The 21,554-nt window shown below is 30.1% G+C and overlaps 2 protein-coding genes across 5 annotated transcripts; both read left to right on the top strand.

Annotated features, from left to right (window-relative positions):
• Positions 1–2,522: 2,522 nt before the first annotated feature.
• LOC111012553 (putative zinc transporter 10) lies at positions 2,523–6,312 on the top strand. The gene is made up of 3 exons (XM_022286722.2): positions 2,523–3,200; positions 3,281–3,430; positions 5,759–6,312. Exons 1-3 carry the CDS (start codon positions 2,598–2,600, stop codon positions 6,062–6,064), a joined length of 1,059 nt encoding a protein of 352 aa, XP_022142414.2. The 5' UTR covers positions 2,523–2,597; the 3' UTR covers positions 6,065–6,312.
• Positions 6,313–16,510: 10,198 nt separating this feature from the next.
• On the top strand, positions 16,511–21,413 carry LOC111012584 (RING/U-box superfamily protein). Of its 4 annotated transcripts, none has more exons than XM_022286774.2 (4): positions 16,511–16,863; positions 17,259–17,909; positions 18,424–19,166; positions 20,686–21,413. In XM_022286774.2, exons 2-4 carry the CDS (start codon positions 17,496–17,498, stop codon positions 21,065–21,067), a joined length of 1,539 nt encoding a protein of 512 aa, XP_022142466.1. In that variant the 5' UTR covers positions 16,511–16,863; positions 17,259–17,495; the 3' UTR covers positions 21,068–21,413. The 4 variants fall into 4 exon arrangements, with proteins under 4 accessions (XP_022142466.1, XP_022142467.1, XP_022142468.1 ...); XM_022286775.2 differs by having other exon boundaries at positions 17,284–17,909; XM_022286776.2 differs by having other exon boundaries at positions 16,511–16,847.
• Positions 21,414–21,554: the final 141 nt, after the last annotated feature.

Here is a 21,554-nt window from a genome sequence, read left to right on the forward strand (position 1 = left end):
AAGAAAGAAGATTTAAGAAGAAGGAGCAAGATGCCTTAACTTAAATTAGGTTCATGTTAGCCTAAAAAAGGGATTAATTGGATATTAAACGAATAAACATGATTAATTAAATCACCAATGAACCTCAAAGATTAAGATGATAGGTTATGATCAATTTAGTCATTTATATAGGATATTTTGTCTTTTTAAAAGATTGAAATTGATTATTTAAACTATGTTTAGTCCATAACCATTTTGCTTTTTACCTTTTCTCCCAAAAATTAAGTTTAGAAACATTATTTCCACCCGTGTGTTTTTCCTTTTTTTGTTATTTTGTAAGGTTTTTAGATTCTGATTAGCTAAATTTTGAAAACTAAAACAACTTATTGTTTTTGAAATTTTGAATAAGAATTCATAATTTGAAGGGGGAAGTTATATACCTTTTTTTTTTCCTTGAGAACGAAGAATATATTAAAGAACTAGTAAGAAATCAAGCGATTTAAAAAAAAATAAGAAACATAAAATGAAATCGTTATCATAGTTGTCTTAAATTACCTAATTATTTCTCCAAAATGATCCATCCATTTAATGATAATCATAAATAATAGAATTTCCAATCACAATTAAATCTCCAATGAAAATTAAAGCCCTCAAACCCGAGTCAGGCGGTTGTCCCGTGAGATTAGTCGAGGTACGAATAAGCTGGTTTGAACACTCACGGATAAGAAAAAGTTTTTGACTCTGTGTTTCGAAATTCATAAAAATTAAAACGTGAAACAACCTCTTGTTAAGGATCCTGCATTGAAAATATAAATGACCTAATTAACATGGGCTAACTCCCCCTGACAAAGGTTTATGATAGACATGACTATTCTCATTGCCAATTAGTTTTAAAATGAAGTCCATAAATATTGATACCTCTCAAGTACCAGAAAGTTACTAGTATACTATGATACCGAAATTTTTCTATACTACTTCAATTTATTATTTTCCATCATTCACATTATTTAAGAATGAAATATGTCCGTGAAATAAAATAATGTATTACTAATGATGTGTCAATTTATAAATAGAATGAACATAGAATATATCTCTGAACACTATGTCAAATTTTGAGCGTATATCCTCGTTCTTTTTTCAAACCTGAAATTAGTTCAACTAGTTAAAGTATGTATCTCTGACCAAAAGTCGAGTATTCGAACTCCTTTACGAGGAAAATAAAAAAGATTTTATTGTATAATAATACAAGTCAAATCAATTGCTTCCAAGAGCACATTTGATCCAAATCATACGAAACTACAATTAAAAATTAAATCCAGAGAGGGATGAAACTAGCCGTTCAGTGATTCTATGCAAAGCAAACGTACGGCTCATACTTTTTAAAACTTTATATGGGGTTGTTGGATAATATAATAAACTTTTATTTTCAGTTTGACTAAACTATATAAAATGCTATAAGCTAGGTTGGCTTTAATTATATATAATTCTATCTTTTCAAAACTTTTACTTTAACTTGTCTAATAAAACATTCATTAGCTTCAATCTTCCAAATCAAAACAAAAGTTTCTTGGAAACCACAATTTGTTTTTGTTAATTTACTCAACTTATTAACGGAGTTAGATTGAATGATAACATAGTCTAAGAACGAGATACAGATTTTTGGGTTGAGTTGTGAGATCTTAACCATGTTATCACAGACTAAAGTTTTTTTCATACATCTTAAAAGCTTATTAAGTCCGGTCAGAGATAAAAGTTTTGAAATATTAGGAGCATAATTAAAACCGACCTATGATTCAAGGATATTTTGTATAATTTAGTCTATTTCAGACGGTTTTTTTTTTCTTTTATCTTCTAGAAAGTCATATAATATATATATTTTTTAATAGAAGTGCCAAGTCATTGTCTAGCTTGTTAATAGGAGTTAAAATCTGAATGTCCCTCCAAGTAGATGTTGAAATTAAAAGCACACGCAGCCATATGCATGCCTTGCCCTTTGCCCAACGCTACCCACAAGCATCCACACCTATTATGTACTTTTTGTACTAATTTTGGCTTTTCTATGCAAACCCTAATATTAAATTTTGCCAATTGGAATAAATTGAACAAAAAAAAAAACAAAAAAAAAACCCCTTGAATAGTATCATTACTATATTTTAGAAAGGGATCGGTAAAGAAAATGTAGGGTACGTAGAAAATTGAAAGAACGTCGTCCTGTGATTATTTGTGTGATAGCATAAGTTTGAGAATAAGATGGTATTGATACACAAATTACTATACGCATATATTTCTTTCAAAGCCAATAACAAAGGAATTGATTAAATTTGTCAATCATTTTCCAAAATGGTTAACAACTAATGATGATGAACCACAATTTGTTTTTGTTAATTTACTCAACTTGTTAATGGGGCCATTGATGAGACATATAGTTAGCATTAAAAATATAGAGATCAGCACATTGATGGCAACAAGATTAGAAACGTTTTATTTAAAATACCCATTGGAGGAGATCCCTTCTTGGAATTTGTATATAAATTAATAAGAGCTCCTTCTGCAAAATCCAAGAACCAAGGAAGAAAATTTAGATATCAAAATTTTCACATTGTAAACAGAAAAAAAAAATGGCATCCATTTCATTTCTCAAGCTCATTTCTATCCTCTTCTTCCTCGTATGTTTCTTCACAACTCAAGCCGTTTCACAATCTGATGAATGTGTAACAACAGCCAACGAATGCACCAACAAAGACAAGGCCTTGCGCCTCAAAATCATTGCCATTTTCTCGATCCTCGTCGCGAGTGTCATCGGCGTTGGCTCGCCGCTTGTCACGCGATCGATCCCGATGTTGCACCCCGATCGGAACCTGTTTATCATCCTCAAATCCTTCGCTGCTGGCATCATTCTCGCAACGGGGTTCATGCACGTCCTACCGGACTCGTTCGATATGCTTTGGTCGAGCTGTCTGAAGGAGAATCCATGGCACAAGTTTCCCTTTTCGGGGTTCGTCGCGATGATGTCAGCGATCGTCACCCTCATGGTGGACTCCATGGCCACAAGTATCTACACCAAGAAGCATAGAGAAATTATGCCTGAGGGTTCTGATCAGAGAGGAGATGATCAAGAGATGGCTGTGGCCAGTGGAGGCCATTTCCACGGCCACCATCATAGAGATGCCAAAGAAATTGGAGCTGGTTCTAAATTGTTGCGTTATAGAGTTATTGCCATGGTGAGAAGAACAATACTTTTGTTTCTATATGTATTGATTTTTTCTTGATTCAATGTTTGATTAAAAACTTTTGTTTTCAGGTTTTGGAATTGGGAATTGTGGTTCATTCTGTTGTGATTGGACTTTCACTTGGAGCAACAAATGATACTTGCACAATCAAAGGTCTAGTGGCGGCTCTTTGTTTCCATCAAATGTTTGAAGGGATGGGGCTCGGAGGCTGTATTCTTCAGGTAATTTAGATTCTTTGATAACGATTTTGTGGAACAAAAGAACAAGTCTTTGAGAGCTAACTTTTCTTTTCTACTTTAATTTTCAAGATTGAGTCTAGGTTTTAAAAATATTTACAAAATGAGATGACAAGACCAAGTAACATGAGTGTGAGAGTAATGTTTTAAAAAAATATAAAAATAAAATGATTATCAAACAAGTCGTCATTCAAGAAGTATACGTGCCACTAATGTTTGATAAGCTTCATTTCTGAAATTAAAAACTAAGAAATAAAATAATTATCAGACACGAGGTTATTGATTTTTTTTAATGAAAAAACTTCAATAGATCTAAAAAAACTTTAAAAAAGCAAACTTTTTTTATTTGTTTGGCTGTAGCCATAAATAACAACTAATCATTCTCCTAAGTTAAAGTTCAATTACACCCTATATTTGTTATAAAAAAAGGTTTCTTCTTTTTTAATATTTTTCATTTTTAAATGATTATATTTTTTTAGTACAACATGTAGAAGTGAAATTCGAACTCACGATATTTTAATAAAAATAGATTTTTTTCACTGGTTAAATTATATTTAGATTAGCAAACTAACAGCTAAATAGCTCCTATGGCCAATCGATAAGATGACCATTAATAATTATTGGTCATGTGATGTGTCAATGGGCTCTTTATTAAACATTAAATTATATGTCATCAAATTTCAAAGTCCAATGCCCTTGTGAGCCATCCGTTGAATTAACCTACATCATGTTTTTATTATCCAATCATGATATTTTTCACCATTTTTTTTAATATGGTGATTTGATTGACTTGAAAAAGGAGAGAATATGAAATGACCACAATATTGAATATTATAGTGTTACATGTAACGCAATGTGTTTAAACTACATCCAGAATAAATCAATGCACATGTGGAGGAAAAAACAAAGGTTGGATTATACTTTTAGCCTCAAATTCCTAACTTTTTTAGGGGTGTTTGGATGGATTGGATCGGGTTAAGAGGGATTTTGAGATCAATCCAAATTTTTTAGTTGGCTATATATATGAACCGTCGGGTTTGAATGAGATGGTCAATCTAACCCAACCCAACCCAACCCGAATATTTTCGGGTTGGGTTGTCTGTTTGTGTGTTTTTTTTTTATAATTATCACGATGGCGACGGGGAGTTAAAGATTAAAACTTAATGGACGGTTGAGATTAAGATATAAAATGGAAGAAGATAATATAAAAACCTTAAATGAAGGGTTATGGTTAACACTTCATGGATGATTGACAATATATATATTATTAAGGACAATACACATATATGCATAAATTCGAGTTGGATTGGATTGACCCAATTTTTTAAAGGTTGAATTCGAGACCTGACCCAACCCGATCAAATTGGAAAAATCACAAGTTAATTCAACTCAAACTGAGTTGGGTTAGTCGGATTGTCTGATTTTTTAACACCCTGCTAACTTCTTTAGATTTAATTTTGCTCCTATACTAAAAGTTTGTTTCTAGCCACTAGCATTTAATTAAAGCTAGCTTATGACATGTCATTGACATTAATGAAGAGCGACTAGATAATTTTTTGTGTATTTTGCAAAAGTTAATTAATAAGTCTTAACCCTATCCTATTTTATGTTTTTGAATTAAAAAAAAAAATCTTAAAGTTTATGTTTCTCTACGATTTAACCTTTCCATGTTCATTTTATGTGTCATTCAAATAAAATATTAAAATATATCGTCTAGTTCATCATTTTGGTCTCTTCACTTCTAGTTAAATCTTACTCATTATCTCTATCATTAATGAAAACTTATCTCATAAAAATAATTTGAATCCTCACTATACGTCCATCCAAATGACAAATGGGAAATATGCTCTATAATTTGTGCAATTATTTGTGGGTATTTGAATAATTATAGATTTAATTAATTATGAGAAAAAAAACATTAACTTTGAATAATATGTATAAATTCAATTATCATATATTTGTTTACTAAAAGTTTTATACTTTTTCAAAACTCTAACATTCAATTTTTATGATATTTCTACCATTTCTCTTCATAAGTTCATCTACCCTTTATTTTTGTATATTTTTTATATGTTCCTCATGTACCCTTTAATGAAATGCATCGGTATCATTTGCAAAAAACAATCTTTTTGAAATTTCTTTCACACTAAATAAAGAAAAGCAAACACGTCGTGAGAACCAAAGCCTAGAAAAACAACACCGTTATATATATATCAACCGAACCGATCGAGCGGAGTCTAGAAACCATAAATATTAATGTAGTGTCAAGTGTCAGCTGCCTAATTAACTTTGAGTCCAAAAAAATGATTGCAGGCAGAATACAAGTGGATGAAGAAGGCAATAATGGCATTCTTCTTCTCAGTGACAACCCCATTTGGGATAGCCCTTGGAATTGGGCTGTCAAGAACATACAAAGAGAACAGCCCCAGTGCCCTAATCACTGTGGGATTGCTGAATGCTTCTTCTGCTGGCCTTCTCATCTACATGGCCTTGGTGGACCTGCTTTCTGCTGACTTTATGAGCCCTAAATTGCAGGGCAGCATCAAACTTCAGCTCAAATCCTATGTTGCTGTGCTCTTGGGGGCTGGAGCCATGTCCTTAATGGCCAAGTGGGCTTGATTTCACATATATATACCCCACTGTATGTCTCTAGGTTTTGTCAATCCTTAAATAAATATTTTACTCTAAAGTCGACATCTTTATTTTCTTCTTGTGTTTGTAGAATCTAATCTAGCTCCCTCTTGGGTGTGTTGTTCTTAGTTTCTTTTGAGAAGTTGATTGGTAAATGCTTTGGTTCTCTTCTTCTAGGTGGTTACTTGATCTATAGAGAGAGTTCATGTTCTTAATAAAATTTAGTTCTTTTCATATTTTTCTGACCCTTGTACCTATTTGTGTTTAATTTTTAGTTCAAACAAGTGGTACGTGGGGTGGAGACTCGAATATCTAGCATTTTAATTTTATTCTCATGTTGACGTAGAATTTGATCTTAAAGTTCTAAATTGAATTCTAAACTTTAATAAGTTGGGAGATCAATATGTTTATGAATTGATTTATGTTGGGGGCTGTGTGGTGGGTGGAATCCTCTGGTATCGAACAAAGTGGTGCGAGCCTTGAGAAATTCGTGGATGATCAGCTATCCAACATATGGTATGCTGAAGTGAGGAGAGAAGTGGCGCGTCTAGTTAAAGGCGATCTACTCGGACTTTAGACACGGATGGATGACTATTTAAGGAGAGGGATGATTTGTTGAGAACGCAACAAAATTCTCACTTTATCTAGACAAGGAGAAATTCAAGTTAGGACAACATATTTATTAATATGAGGTATGTTGGATAATACCAAAAGTAAAATCATGAAATATTATATTTAAAGCGAACAATACGAAGATATGGGAGTGTGGCTCAGACTCTTCCTTGACAATTTAGTACACTGTCTTTTTTTTTCCTCGAAAAATTTGTGGTTGGGCGTGAGTTTTCTCGGGATTGGTGAAGCCAATTTTCCAAGTGTGATGACTTTTTAGATGAGTTGGTTGTTTGTTTTAATTGGAGTCGGGTATTTTCCATTTTAACTTTATGTATCTTTTAATTGCTTTGACTTGGTAGATATGTTTGAACATTTATCTATTTGAGTTTAGGCATTTTTGTGGCTGATGTTGTGTAGGCTATATTTTAGGTGCTTTTTTGCTTGACTTATTGTCAGCTTGTTTTCAAGAGAGCATTTATTTATCAAAACGAGCATAGTTTAGCAATAATTGACATAAATCTCCAATTAAAAAGTTGTGAGTTCGATCCACATCCAGTTATGTGTTGTACTTTAAAGAAGAAAAAAAGGTATTTATTTGATTCACTAATTAAAGAGACACTAACCTAAACAAAATAAAATAAATAAATATTTTTAAATATAACAAAAATTTACAAATAAAGTAGCATCATTAGATCAAATTCAAATTAAATAAGAAAAGTTAATATAATAATACACTATAAGAAAAGTTAAATTTATGCTATATTTGAAAAGAATTGAAAATTTGTAACACTTTTTAAAATGTATAATACATTTATGTTATCTACTTACAATTTTACGACTTAAATTTGGCTCATTTAAACCAACCTGAAATGAGTTGTAAAACATCTCTACTCTTCTACTAAGATCGTAATTAAGTTCAAATTCTTGCTTCGTATTTGTTGTACTAATAAAAAAATCGACTCGTTTAAAAAATAAGTTCTAAAATTTATAAGTGATAACTTTGATTATATTACTTCTGTGACCTTTCTAATTTAAACAGGATTTCTCCCATATTAGCTAGACATTGGCCTAGTAAGAATTAGTGTCAAGTGAATTGGGTCTGAATATTTATAATTTTTTTTTTAAATGGTTTAAGAAAGTTTTCCTCCCATTTGAAAATCAAAAAAGATTTTTTTTTTATCTAGTGAGAATTAATTTTAATATTGAATTACTCTAATTTCATCCAAATGAACAGTGGCACTCATCTCTTCCAAAACTAAAATTAGAATACTAGCTACTCATAAACCAACCAATAAATACTATCATCATTTTTTTATTATTTCGATGTATTATTATATGATTAAGTCATAAATAAAATGTCATTTCTGACAATATAAATTATAATAATGCAACTCTCGTCATTATCATAAAAACACAATTTTTTATTGTTTGACGAACAATAAATGAAATATACTATTAGAATAATTAAGATAATCTCTTTGATTTCAAGTATCAACAAACGATACCTTTGTTTATTCACGTGCATGGATATAATTTGAATAGTGGATCTAAAATAGAAGATTTGACTTGAAAAAAAAAACAAAAAAAAAAACAAGAAAAGAAAATATAAAGATAATGTTAAATAAATAAATGATGATATCATGTTTTACTTATTTATTTTATTGCAATTCAAATGATTAAACATTCACCTAATATCTTGGAATTGGATGGATTTTTTCACTTATTTAATCAAACATCAACATAATATTAGAATTTATTTGAAAAAAAATAGATTTGAATATATCTTATATTTTTTTTATCCTAAACTTGAAAAATAATACTCATTCTACTTTTGTAACTCAACTTTCAAATATTCTGAAAAAAATTAATCATGTTGGTAGTTCTTGTTAATTTATTATATGTATTTAACAAAAATCTAGACTTATCGCAAACCCTATTTTAACCAATATATTTGTCTAAGCTGAGATGATTTTAAAATTTTTTTAAAAATAATAATAATAATAATAATAAAGACTATATTTATGTAAAATATAAGGTCTTGAATAAAATATTTAAAATTTAAAGACCAAAATATAAAATAACACTAAAATTTGTAAACTACATTAAGAAATTAAACCATAAAAATATTATAACATGTTGGTGTTTTAATATGCTAGAATGTCTTCAATACTCTTGCTTCCGATCTGAAAATAATAATAATAATAATAATAATAATAAATAAAATTATCAATTTGCTTCCAATGATATGACAGGTCTGGTTTGTAAATTATTGGCCCTAGCTGGGTCAAATTAGTAATTAAGTTTTAAGTTTGTTTAATTAATGTTATACCATGAGTTAGATTTAAAACATATTTTTTAAGTCCATAAATCTTTTTACCTATTGAAATCTTTTTTTTTTTTTGTAATTATTATGTTATGGTGTCAATTTTGAGTGTTCAAAAAACTCGACAACCCGATAAATCCAACCCAAACCCTATGTTGGGCTGGGTTAAATGAAGCTTCAGATTTGGTTGGGTTGTGATTTTTCCAACTCCATCGGGTTGCGTTGGGTCTTGAGTATGTTCAACTTTTAAAAAATTAGGTCAACCCAACTCAATCCGAATTTATGCATAGATGTGTATTTCTTTATTATATATATATAATAATATATTTATCTTCAATGTCAACCGTCCATTTAGTTTTAATCCTAGAATAACCTTTAGGTTTTCATATTATCTTCTTCCATTTTGTATCTTAATCTCAGTCGTCCATTTAGTTTTAATTCTAACTCCCATTTGCTGTCGTGATAATTAAAAATTAAAAATTAAAAAAAAAAACATAACCGATCCAACCCAAAAATATTGGGTTGGGTTGAGTTGGGTTGGCCATCCAATTCAAAGCTAACGGTTAGAGGTATATGTCAATTACCCGCTAAGCTATGCTCCCTTTGACAAAAACTCTTAGATCTTAATTAGTTTTAGTCTCCGACTTTCAAATATTTGGTTTTAGTCCTAAATTTTACATTAAAAATTATTTCGCTTATTGATGGTTAAACCTTTTATTAATAATTTTGTTAAAAAAAACTTTTCATTAATTAATCATTTAACAAAAGTCTAAATCCTTTTAGAAATTCTAATACCTTACAATTATACCCTTGGACTTCAATTACTTCTAGTCTTCTCTACTTGGATATCTATCTACTCATCAAATAAACCAAAAAAATTAGTTAATATTAGGTTTCCTTTAAATATAAATCAGTAAAATAATTTTTTCAAGTAAATTGAAATGATTAATATAGAATATTGAAAAGTTTAGGAATCAAAATAAAATAAACATAAAAGTTTACCGAATTAGAATATATTTGAGAGTTATGAATTTTTACAAATTAAACTTATTTGAAACTTTAAGTAAAATTATTTATGAATTTTTATGTAAAATAAATAAAGATAGAATATTTGAGAGTTAAAAAAATTAAAATAACAGAACAAAATATAAAATTTTATTATTCTTTATATTATTTTAGATATCTTCATTACTCAAAAAGTATTTAAATTTCTGAATTGAGGAAATCAATCAACTAACATGTTGTTTGTTTGTTTGGTCGGTTTTTGAAGAAATCAACATTTTGTTGTGATGTAACTATTTTCATTATTATTTTTCATATTCAAATACATCATTCAAATCATTTTATAAATATTTTCTTGCTAAGAAAAATCGTTTTATATAATATTTTTTTTAGTTCATTTTATGACTAGTTGATTAGATAGTAGACAATTTATTATTTTTAATCTGTAAAATTAGCTTCATCTAATCATTATAATTTGTGAAAATATTATGTCATATTATATCAATTAAATACACATTATAAATAATTAGTCAATAAGTTTAAAAAATTACTTGTTCTGCAAATTAATTTTCAAAATGAAAAAATAAAGATAAAAAGAAGCCCAAAAGTGTTCTGAAAATTTGTATAAAAAAATATAATCTAAATTAGAATCAAACTCAAATCTAATGTAGAATACATTAAGAAAAGTAAAATTTATGCTATTTTGGCATAAAAAAATAAAAGAGAAATTGTTACCAATTTTCAAGTACATATTAAATTTTATGTTACACAGCGAAATTTCTCTAAATTTTTAATTGTCAAAACAAAGTGAATAAATTACCGAGAACTTCCAATTTATAGGTTATTTTGAGTTCATTTCTTTTATTGCTTGAGATTTTTATTTTTTTTTTCAAGAAAAGAAAAATCTATAGATAATCTCTTAGCTAGGCTAAGATGTAATAGATTTTTGTTTTATTTGAGGTTATAATTAGTAATAATGTGGTGGAATTTTTTTTAGTATGTGAGAGTTGGGGATCGAAATCACACATTCTTAGTTGGAAATATATGTCAATTACCACTAAGCTATACTCGCTTTGACGTGTGGTGGGATTTTGAAACTCGAGGAAGATTATTATTACTTTATATATTAATCAAGCTGTCCAATGTTCATATTACACATTAATTTTTATATATTAATCAGCTGTACAATGTTCAGATTACACGTTAATTTTTGCATTGGATTGAAAGATATTTAAATAAAATTCAAAATAGATATTTAAAAATGTTTAACACAGAATGAATAATTAGACGTGGTGCTAAAAAAAATACAATTTAATTTGTAGATGGGCCTATATTTCGAGATAGAAAACCCATTAAAGTCGTGTGTTGAATCCAATGTTGCAAAAAAGACTTTTCCTACCCTTATCCCACAAAATTTATTTATGGATGGCTGCGTTTTACTTTCTGAGTTCAACAGCATGTGAGATTGGAATTTTTAATTTTTTTTATCGATGATATATACTTTAACTTTTTAAATTATGCTGAAATTCGAATTTTTAATTTTTTGATCGAAATATTTTAACTAATTAAGCTACGCTTGACTAAAATTTTATATTATTGTAATTGAAAATTTTGATAATAATAATATAGTTTGTTGTCAAATCTATCTCTTATCAGATGTTTTAACTTTTAATGCTATTATGAGTTGAGATAGAAATAACTCGCTATCAAAATAGTGTTTTTAGCTCATGGGACGAGACTTAATTAAGCAATTGTTTAAAAATATTAAATTACAAATTTGATCTCAAACTTTTCGTGTGTTTGGTACTATACTTTAAAAAAAATTATGATAGGTCCTTCATCTTTCAAGGTTATATTTAATTGGTCCTTGTATTTGCTCGTCGGTTTTTTTCAAAGATAATGTTATTATCTTTTAAATTGTTATTTAAATTTGATAATACATCTTCTTATAGCTAATTTGAAAATTTTTCATATGACCAAAAAGAAAAGGTCCTTTTGAAATATTTTAATTTTCTTTGAGAAACTAATTATTTAATGGTAAGGGACCTTTTTTAGCTAATTTTAAAATATTTGAATAACCGATAATGAAATTTAATTTATAAATCTAGCATTAAATGCAAAACTTATAAATATGTGACATTACAAAAATAAGATTAAATTTTTCATTTTTTTTTAGATAAAAGCATTGCATTCAAATTAAGAAGATGTCACGTGAGCTACATTTGAGATGAAATCTTCCTCAATAAGAATCAGAAGCCAAAGGATAAAAATTGATGGACCATAAAAGTGTGGCTGCTTGAAGGAGGTCATTCTTGGTTAACATAGAGCTGGTTTATCGTTCAATCCAGAGATATAGTTAAAGATAATGGAGGAGAAAGTTAGGGCTAAATTCTTAATGTCCATCAGACAACTAAGCTCATCCCCAAAAGTGGAAATCTCTCCATGAATGAGTCTAATAGAGTTCAGAGAATCTGATTCGACCTGAAGGTTAGTGAAGCCCATGGATTGAACTTGCCACAACCCTTCGAGAATCGCCCGAAGTTTCGGCAAGTAGGACGTGATTGGCATGAAGACATTGATCCTTTTTAATGTAGATTGAAGTTTCAAGTAATGAAATAAAATAAACATAAAAGTTTAATGATACATTTCATCCTAAATTTTTGGATTCTAAAAATGTGTATGAAAGTAGTCTATAAATTGGTCAATAAACAAGTTTCTTCTTTGGAAATAGAAATTAAAATAAAAATCTTTAATTAAAAAAATGCCGTCAAAAAGTTGTTGATTTTTTATTCGGTCGGATTCTTCGAAATTTTTTTAAAACTATTCTATTAGAATTAGAAAAATATATTCATTGTTGTTTTCTTAACAACTTTTTAGAATATGTAATTTTTATCTTTTTTTTTCTTAGTTTATTCTTGCAAGTGGTATGTTGTTTTGGAATAATTAGACCCTATTGTTCCTTTAAAATATTATGAACTAATAATCTTAACTTTTGTTTCTTAAGGGAGTCTATTATTTTGTTTCTTAGGGAAGTCTATTATTTTTGTTTCTTTGAGATAAGAATATCTATAATTATTTGTATTGTATGATGATTATTTTATAGTACATATTTTAAGTGAAATAAAGCAAGACGAAGAATATAGGTCGAGTGATCAAACCTCGACAAGTCAAGACCCAATCTCAAGAGGTTGTCCGAAAAATCAAGGGCTAAGATCTAAGAAGCAGATTCGGTCCACGAGCAAAGTCCATAGGTCGGTTGGTCGGCCACCGTGAGCCAGTTGATCAGCCAAACATTGCCGACCAGCCCTTGGTCGGCTAGTCGGCTAGTCGGTTTGACCAACCATTCCTTGGTCGGTCATGGACGAATCACATTAGTCCATAGTTCACTTGGGCTTATATTATCTCCATAACCTCTCGTGCCTTGCAGAATGGACCCACCCGTAAGTTTTATCCTCTACAAATATGGGCATGATTTGTAAGTTTTTATATTAGTTATAAGAATTCTTATTAAATTTAATTAGCAATTTTAAAAAAGATTAATTAATTTAATATTTACTTTTAATTATTAATATTTACTCTCAAAGCAAAATTCATAAAAAATAACAGTCTCAAAAGAAAATAAAGATAAGAATATATGAATTTAAAATTAATTAGAAAATAAAATAATTCAAATAAAATAAATGTGGGTAATAAGTCAAGTGTGTCACCTTTGAAATGGATCCAAATTTCTATTAAATTATTTAAAGAAGGTATATCGATAATTCTAAAATTTAAATGTTAACTAAATCATTTTAAAATTTAAAAGTTAAAATAAAACATTAAACTTTAAGAGTTTTTTTAGTAGTACTAAAATTTTTAGAGATTTAAGTTAAAATAAAGTAAGTACTAAACTTCAATAACTAAAACTTAAACTTCAAATTTATCATTGCGTTTTTTTTTTTTTTTTTTGCCTATTGGCTCTATTATTGTATTTTTTTTTTCTCACTATTCTTTTCATTTTAAAAAGCCCTTTGACATTACTCTCTCTATGTTCCCAATTTCTATTTCAATTCTTATCTTAAAGATAATTGGTCACCATTGCTTTTTTTTTTTTTTTTTACATTTTTCATTTCTTCATGTGGGAGACAAAAAATATATATTTTATGAACAAAAGCTCATTCTTTTCAATTAAGAAAGAAAAAACTTGTTTGAAAAATATTTCCAAAACAATTTTTTAGTTTTATTATACAATTTTTAGTAAGTATTGCTATATTTATGTAGTAAGTGTGTTTTCAACTATTGGTATTTTTTTTGGATAAATTACAAAAAAAAGTCCTAAATCTTTTTTTTGTTTAATATATATATATATATATATATATATATCACTTCAAAAGTTTCAATACTACTTTTAACTTTTCATAAATCATAAATGTTTAAAAAATACATGTGAGTAAATATCCATTAATATTTTGAATATAGTTCACATGACAGAATCTAAACTGTGATAATTAAAGTGGAAGTTTGCTAGTAACAATTATCTAGCACTACAACTAATTTGACCTTTAATGACCATAACAAAAAAATCACTAGTAGTAACAAAGACAAGTCCACAATCGACCACATTAAAGCTCAAATTTGTTTTGTAGTACCAGCTAATTGTTCAACGTAAACTTCTATGTTTATAGTCGAATTATTTTAGATTCTGTCATGTCAATTTTTCATTCAAAATATTTGCGAAAGCTTTCTCGGAATATATTTTTTGAAATATTTATGAAAAGATCCAGGGTAGTATTAAAACTTTTAAAATGATAATAATATTTTTAGAACATAATATAAAGTTCAAGGTTTTATTTATTTTTAATTTAGTCTTCTTGTTGTATTTTTATAAAACAAATTGTGTCCTTCCTTTCAAAGCTATAAAGTTTACAACTTTTTTAGTTAATGTATATTCAAAAGTTAGATTTTGTTCGTTGTATTTTTTAGTTTTTAGCTTTTATCTATTTTTTATACTTATAATTTAAAAGTTTATTTTGGTGTTTGTACCTCTAAAAAGTAACAATAATCATTTAAGTGATTATATTTTATTTTAATCTTATTTATTTCTACCAAAATTTCAACATTTATCTTCATTAAGTTCTTTATAATATTGTAATAAATTTATATTAAAGAGTTTTGCGTGTATAGCATTTAGGTTAGAATTTTATTTTTTTTTATTACAACATGGGAGGTGGGGATTCGAACTCATGACCTTTTGGTCAGAGATAGGTAGCTTAACCGCTCGATTAATTTGACAATTAATGAATTTTGATTAAATAGATGGATAAAAATTAGTACATTTATGTAAGTTTAGGTTATAAATTTAAATTTATCAAAGAAAAATAAATAATAAAAAAAGTAGATAGCATGACACAAAGCCAAACATCAGTTATTAAAAAGATTGTATACTACATTTAATTTAAGTAATATTGAAGGGATCGTGCCTCTCTAATCCCAATTCGGACCTATCCCTATATAAATCAAAATAAACATTTTAAAATATGCATGATGGCTGAAATGAAATGAAATATATATATATATATATATATATATATATATATATATGGGGACAAAAATAAGAAAAAAAACTAAAAAGGTAAAAGACCGAAATAATATTTAAACCTTTCGTTTGGACGAGTTATAAGGTTTGAATTCTTAAAAATAAAAATAGTAAACAGTTTTAAAGATAAAAAATTAAGTCTACTTATTAAATTAAAATTACTTTCAACAGTGTTCAATTATGGTCCCGGATTTTACCCACTTTTTTTTTCCTTCTTCTTTTGAGAATAGCCGATTTTAGTCTTTAGTCTTTTAATTTTTTTTAAGTGCAAAATTTATCTATTTTGGTTCAAACTTTTTACAGGTATATTTTAGTCCCAAAAAATTTAATAAATAACTATTTTCATGATCCTGGTTAATTTTTCCTTAATTATTTAGTAAATTACTTATAACACATAGATTAACTTGCAAACATACACATTTACTAGAAGAGTCATAGGTTAGAGGGCAAAATAAAGAAAGGACAAAAAATAATTATTTTTTAAAAGTACAGTAGATGACTTAAAAATTAGAGTTATTTTTAAAAAAAATTATGAATTAAAATAGATATTTTAAAGAAAATCTGAAAGTTAAAAAAGAAAGTGAAAGTTCAGGATCAAAAGTTTTATTTTCCTACAAACTAAAATAATTAAAATCCCTATCAAGCAAGAAAATTTCTTTTTTTTTTTTAAATCTTTGCAAATTGCCCCCAAGGCCAATTTGTACCTATTTTAATTAATTTTTTTAATTTTTTATATATTTTTTTTTTATAAATGTTAGTGGATGAATAGAAAATTTAGAATTTCTATTACAAAACAAAAACATTGGATGTATATAAAAAAAAAACATTTCTTTTAGCAAAAAAAAACAAAAAGATTGTGTATATAGTATATTGTAATAAAATTAGAAGGGAAATTAAATGAGAAGTCCCTTATCCACAACAAAATTATAGAAAGAAAATAACCCAAACCGAAGACAAAGAAGAGCGAGTGAAGAAGATTGGGATTTGGCAATGGCAACACAAAGAACTTTTCTTTAATCTCACGGCATTAAAATAGCAAATAGTAACTCAAGATTCTTCCTTTTTCTCTCCTTCCTCTGATTCATCTTACTCTCTCCCAAATTTCCAATTAATGGATCCACCTGTTTTTAAGAGAGAGTGAGTGAGCACTGAGGAGAGAGAAACCATGCTCGCTCATACTTGCAGTTTGTCAGATTAGGGTTTTAATATCATTTTCCCACAGACAAATCTTTCAGTCCACAGAATTCCCTTCACATGAGGTGAAATTTTTTGGTGGTATGGAACCTTCATTTCTTGCCCATGTTTTTGTTCTTCTTTGTATCGATGTTTATTTGTTTCCTCCGACCCCCCATCCCTAAATTTATGTAAAGTTTTATTTGGTACTAATGATGGGGTTTGATGGATTATTTAGGTGCTAAGTGGGTCGATCTCGAATTAATGCAAAACATCCAAGAACTATTTTTTTCTTTTTTAATTTACATTTTCTCCGATTCGGACATCTCCCTCTTTTTGGTATTCGATTTTTGGAATTTCGTGTGCTCGATGTGGAAATTTTTACGAATCTTAATCCTTTTGGGTTGATTCTACGATGGGTATCTGTTGCTTTTTGATCTAGAATATAGACTTGAAAAAAACTTGTGAGTGATGTTGATCGTTTCCGGTGATTTTAGGAGCGATTGCTGCTTCAATTTGCAGATTAGGGGAAGATTGATTCAGACGTTTTAACGTTTGGGAACGAGGGCTCCACGATCAGGCGGTGGATATGAGCTTCTTCACGTGATTCTTTTGAGTAATTAAGAAGGGCGAAGGACGGTCTTAAATTCATTTGCCGGTGGGTCTTCTCTTATTTGCTGCCACTTTAATCCTGAACCATCTGGGGTTTGTGGGTCGCTGGAAAAATTGAGAGAATGGAGCATCGGGAGATTTTTGGTCGTGGGTCTTCTCATGGTCCGGCTGAGGAAGATGATGTTGAAGATTTCCGAAGTTGTTGCGAAGATCACGAGGTGTGGAAAGAAGCTGAGGATTTAGTGGAAGAAGGGTCAGAGGAGGAGGAACATCTTGATGAGTTTTCAGTTAAAATGTTCTTTAAGGGCATTTCAATAGCTGAGATTGGTGACCCTGCTTCTGGTCTTTCTGGTATTGGAGTGTTCATGGAAAAATCAGGAAAAGTTCCTTTTATCCAGGTCCAGAAAAAGCTTGATTTTTATGTTGATGAGTTAGTCGCTGATTATTTAGCTCTAATGGATGGCCTGGTGGAGGCCATGCAGAATGAAATCCGCTGTATTCGAGCTTTCACCGACTCTGATCTTTTATATAATCAGGTTATTATTTCCCCTATCTGCCTGAACTTTGCTTGTTTTGACTTATGCTGATTATCATTTTTTTTTCTATTGGAAAATTTATGATGCTCCGCTCCTCTTTGATAATTTGTTGCTATTTCTGAACTCCATTTTTGGTGGGTTCTTTCTGTATTATTTTTCAAAAGAACATTTGAGAATTATTCTCACTACTGCTCTTAGTAATGTGGATTTTTGGAAATTCCATGTCTTTTAACACTTGACAACAAGTTGCATTTGATTTTCTTAATAAGGATCAAATTTCATTGATTATATAAAATTTATGGAAGAGAGGGGAGGAGGATAGGATTGATTATGACCTTTCTCTTCTGCACAAGGCAGGAGGATAGCGTTGGTTCCATGTTTCGTTAATATGAGTGTTGTAGCTTCATGAACTGTGAAAGTCTCTACAAGTGCAGAGATGTTTAAGCTCTTACAGTTTTCTAGCCATGTGCCTACAAGTTTCTTATACGCTTAAGATAACGTGAATGTTTTACAGATAACAAATGAAGAGGAATCTGAAATTCCACTTCTTATTGCGCTGAAAGAAAGGATTCTAGAACATGCTAGCACTTTTGAAGCATTTTCCTTGAACCTCTCTTCAAGTACTGATCTTGAGCAGCCATTCCATCTTGCCAAAGTGGCTATTGGGGTTCTTTCTTGTCCACAAAAGGGAGATAAATCAGTTGAAAATTGTTCTATTTGTTGTGAAAACAAACCATCTGCTATGATGGTTGGGTTGAAATGCTGTCATAAATTTTGCTCTCATTGTATGAAGACTTATGTTGATGGAAAAGTACAGTCTTCTCAAGTTCCTATCAGATGCCCTCAGTTGAGATGCAAATATTACATCACAATCAATGAGTTTAGATCTTTTCTTCCCCTAACTTTATATGAATCTTTGGAGAATACCTTAGCAGAAGCAAATATTCACTCGGACAGAATTTACTGCCCTTTTCCGAATTGCTCTGTCCTGTTAGACCCCAGTGAATGTTTGTCAGGTAGGGCAAGTTCATCAAGTCAATCCGATAATAGCTGTATTGAGTGTCCGGTTTGTCAGAGATTTATCTGTGTTTACTGCGGAGTTCCTTGGCATTCATCAATGAGCTGTGAAGAGTTTCAGAACATTGACACGGAAGATATTACATTACATCGTCTTGCGCAAAATAAAAGGTGGAAGCGTTGTCAGCAATGTCGAAGGATGATTGAATTGACTCAAGGGTGCTACCATATGACATGCTGGTAAGGCTTCTTCCTTCAGATCTCTTTTTATTTATGCTAACCTGTTTGTTGTGGAATCACCAGTGTCATCAGAAATGTATCTCACAAATTTAGTGGGATGTTAGATTGTTAATGTTTGGGTTGTAGAACCTAATTAGAAAAACTAGATGCATTTTGTATACTTGTGTAGATAATCATAAGGCATGGCATGCAAACATAATCTTCAGATCTCTTTTTGCTTTCTGCTAGATTAGATCTTTTTATGTTTCGCAATTTTTCTAGATGCCATCATTTACTGATTTAGTCTATTTCCCGTGGGAACTGCTTGATACAGAATTGTCATTTGATGATGGTCTAAACTTAGTAACTAACTGCAGAAAACAAGTAGGATATGTTTGGCTCACGGATTAGATTTGTATAGCTTGGGGTTTTGAGCCTATATTTTGTATGTGGTATTGTTTATCCTAGATTCTACAAGTTTACAAATCTCATGGGCTTGAGATTACTTAAATTCAGGTTTCTAAAATTTACCTATTAGGCTATGTACTTCTACGATTCATAAATCCACAAACTAATTACACGTTGGACTTCATCTCTAGTCTACACAATTCAAACACAAACTACATAAACCCAAACTTCTCAGCTCAAGAGTACCAAACCCAAGTTCATTGAAATTGTGAGCCAAATATTCTCCTATATTTTTATGTCAATATACAATTTCCAAATACTAGGAAAAGTTGTAATTTTGTGCATATGTTATATCAGCTTTATTGTAATGCAACATATAAACATGATTGTTTGTACATATCTCAAGTAGATCTTATGTACCTTTCTAGAAGAAATGGAATGTCAGGGAAACACAAAGTAGCAAGTGTTAAAATGTCATTTGCCACTATGTGTCGTGCAGTCTGTGGTCATACAATATTACAACCTTTCTAGGCTTTTCTCTAGAGATGGAACGGAAAACCTCCAGTTAGATGAACGATAGTGGGGAAATATTAATGGTTGCAGTTGTGGTGGAAAATGTCAAACAGAGTGATTGATGAAATATTAGCTCAATCTTAAATCTCTCTGCTTGTTCTTCTTATGTTTTCATATCTTTTGGTTTTGAACTTTTAAATATGATGAAGGGGATTTACTTATTTTTGCTTTTCCCACTTTTATGACATCCTATCTGTTTTCTTTAATCTCACATTCAAACTTCTACTGAGCATGCTACTATTATATCAACCAATGTTTCTGCACACTGTACTCTTGTTGTCACTCACACAGGGCAGCTAGAGCTGGTTCTGGCTCTTAAGGCCTTTAAAGTTTAGATCCCAACACTTGGTTGGACAAAGGCCTTTCATTCCAATATAGAGAGAACACCTTCCCAACCGAAACCTCAAGAAGCATTGAATCACAACTATATAATGACGGCAGTAAAGGAAATTGTAGATGTCACTTAATTTGTCCTGTATTTGTAACTACCCTGTTTACATCTGTAGATTAGAGAGTAGACACGTCACTTTGCTTGATATTTTTTAACTCATCTTGTCAGGTGCGGGCACGAGTTTTGCTATTCTTGTGGTGCCGAGTACCAAGATAGCCAGCAGACATGCCAATGTGCCTTGTGGGACGAAGAAAACTCCGAGGACTTAGTCACACACTCCATCCAAGAATCTGAGCAGTGGGCATGGGAGACTTTTAATTCTCTCCCCATGATAATGGACGCGTACTCGGAGCAAGAGCGGTCTCAATTAGCACTAATCCAACGATTCCTTGCTGGGGGATTCAGTCTGAGTGACCACCAGCCGCATCAATCTCCACCACGTTGTACAGACTCTTATGTCGACACCATGAAGGATCTACACCAGCTTCCATGGCTGGAGAGGTTTGTTTCTGTGATAAGCGATAGCTACTACGAAGATTATGTACAATGATGAAGTCAACTTTTAGGTCTCTTACTCTGAAGTTGAAGAATAAGAAGGGGAGGAGGTAAAAGAGTTTCTCGCTCTAGTTTTTTCTTCCCTCATTTACGTATGGAAAGCCTGGCGTTTCGTCCCCCTTAGTTAAAGCTCTCTTTCTCTATATATTATTTCACATTGGAAAATTATGATGAGACCCTGAAAGGTCCTCCTTGCATTAGATAAGAAAGAAGGAAATCTCATGCAAGAATGTCAGCTTTCTTTCCTCTTTTCAAAGAAATGTTTGAGAAAAAGAAATAGAGAACGATTTAGTTATGTCAGTCAATGAAAATGAAAAAAAAGTTGTTTTCATTATGTTTCATTTATGGTGTGCAATTTCCCATGCACTGTTTGTGGATTATAGTTTATCATGTAACTTATTTCAGAGTCAGGAGAGGAGGTGGGTTTTGTCATTTTCATTTCTGTATGATTGTGCTGTGCTGAAGTGACATTATATACTATA

The sequence above is a fragment of the Momordica charantia genome (assembly GCF_013281855.1).
Source record: "Momordica charantia cultivar OHB3-1 chromosome 3 unlocalized genomic scaffold, Mcharantia_2.0 BLBB01000003.1, whole genome shotgun sequence".
Classification (NCBI taxonomy): Eukaryota; Viridiplantae; Streptophyta; class Magnoliopsida; order Cucurbitales; family Cucurbitaceae; genus Momordica; species Momordica charantia.

Coding starts and splice junctions, on each gene's coding strand:
- LOC111012553 (XM_022286722.2), top strand. CDS start 2,598: ATGGCATCCATTTCATTTCTCAAGCTCATTTCTATCCTCTTCTTCCTC. Junction 3,201..3,280: donor GTTATAGAGTTATTGCCATG/GTGAGAAGAACA, acceptor TTTTGTTTTCAG/GTTTTGGAATTGGGAATTGT. Junction 3,431..5,758: donor TCGGAGGCTGTATTCTTCAG/GTAATTTAGATT, acceptor AAATGATTGCAG/GCAGAATACAAGTGGATGAA.
- LOC111012584 (XM_022286774.2), top strand. CDS start 17,496: ATGGAGCATCGGGAGATTTTTGGTCGTGGGTCTTCTCATGGTCCGGCT. Junction 17,910..18,423: donor CTGATCTTTTATATAATCAG/GTTATTATTTCC, acceptor AATGTTTTACAG/ATAACAAATGAAGAGGAATC. Junction 19,167..20,685: donor TGCTACCATATGACATGCTG/GTAAGGCTTCTT, acceptor TCATCTTGTCAG/GTGCGGGCACGAGTTTTGCT.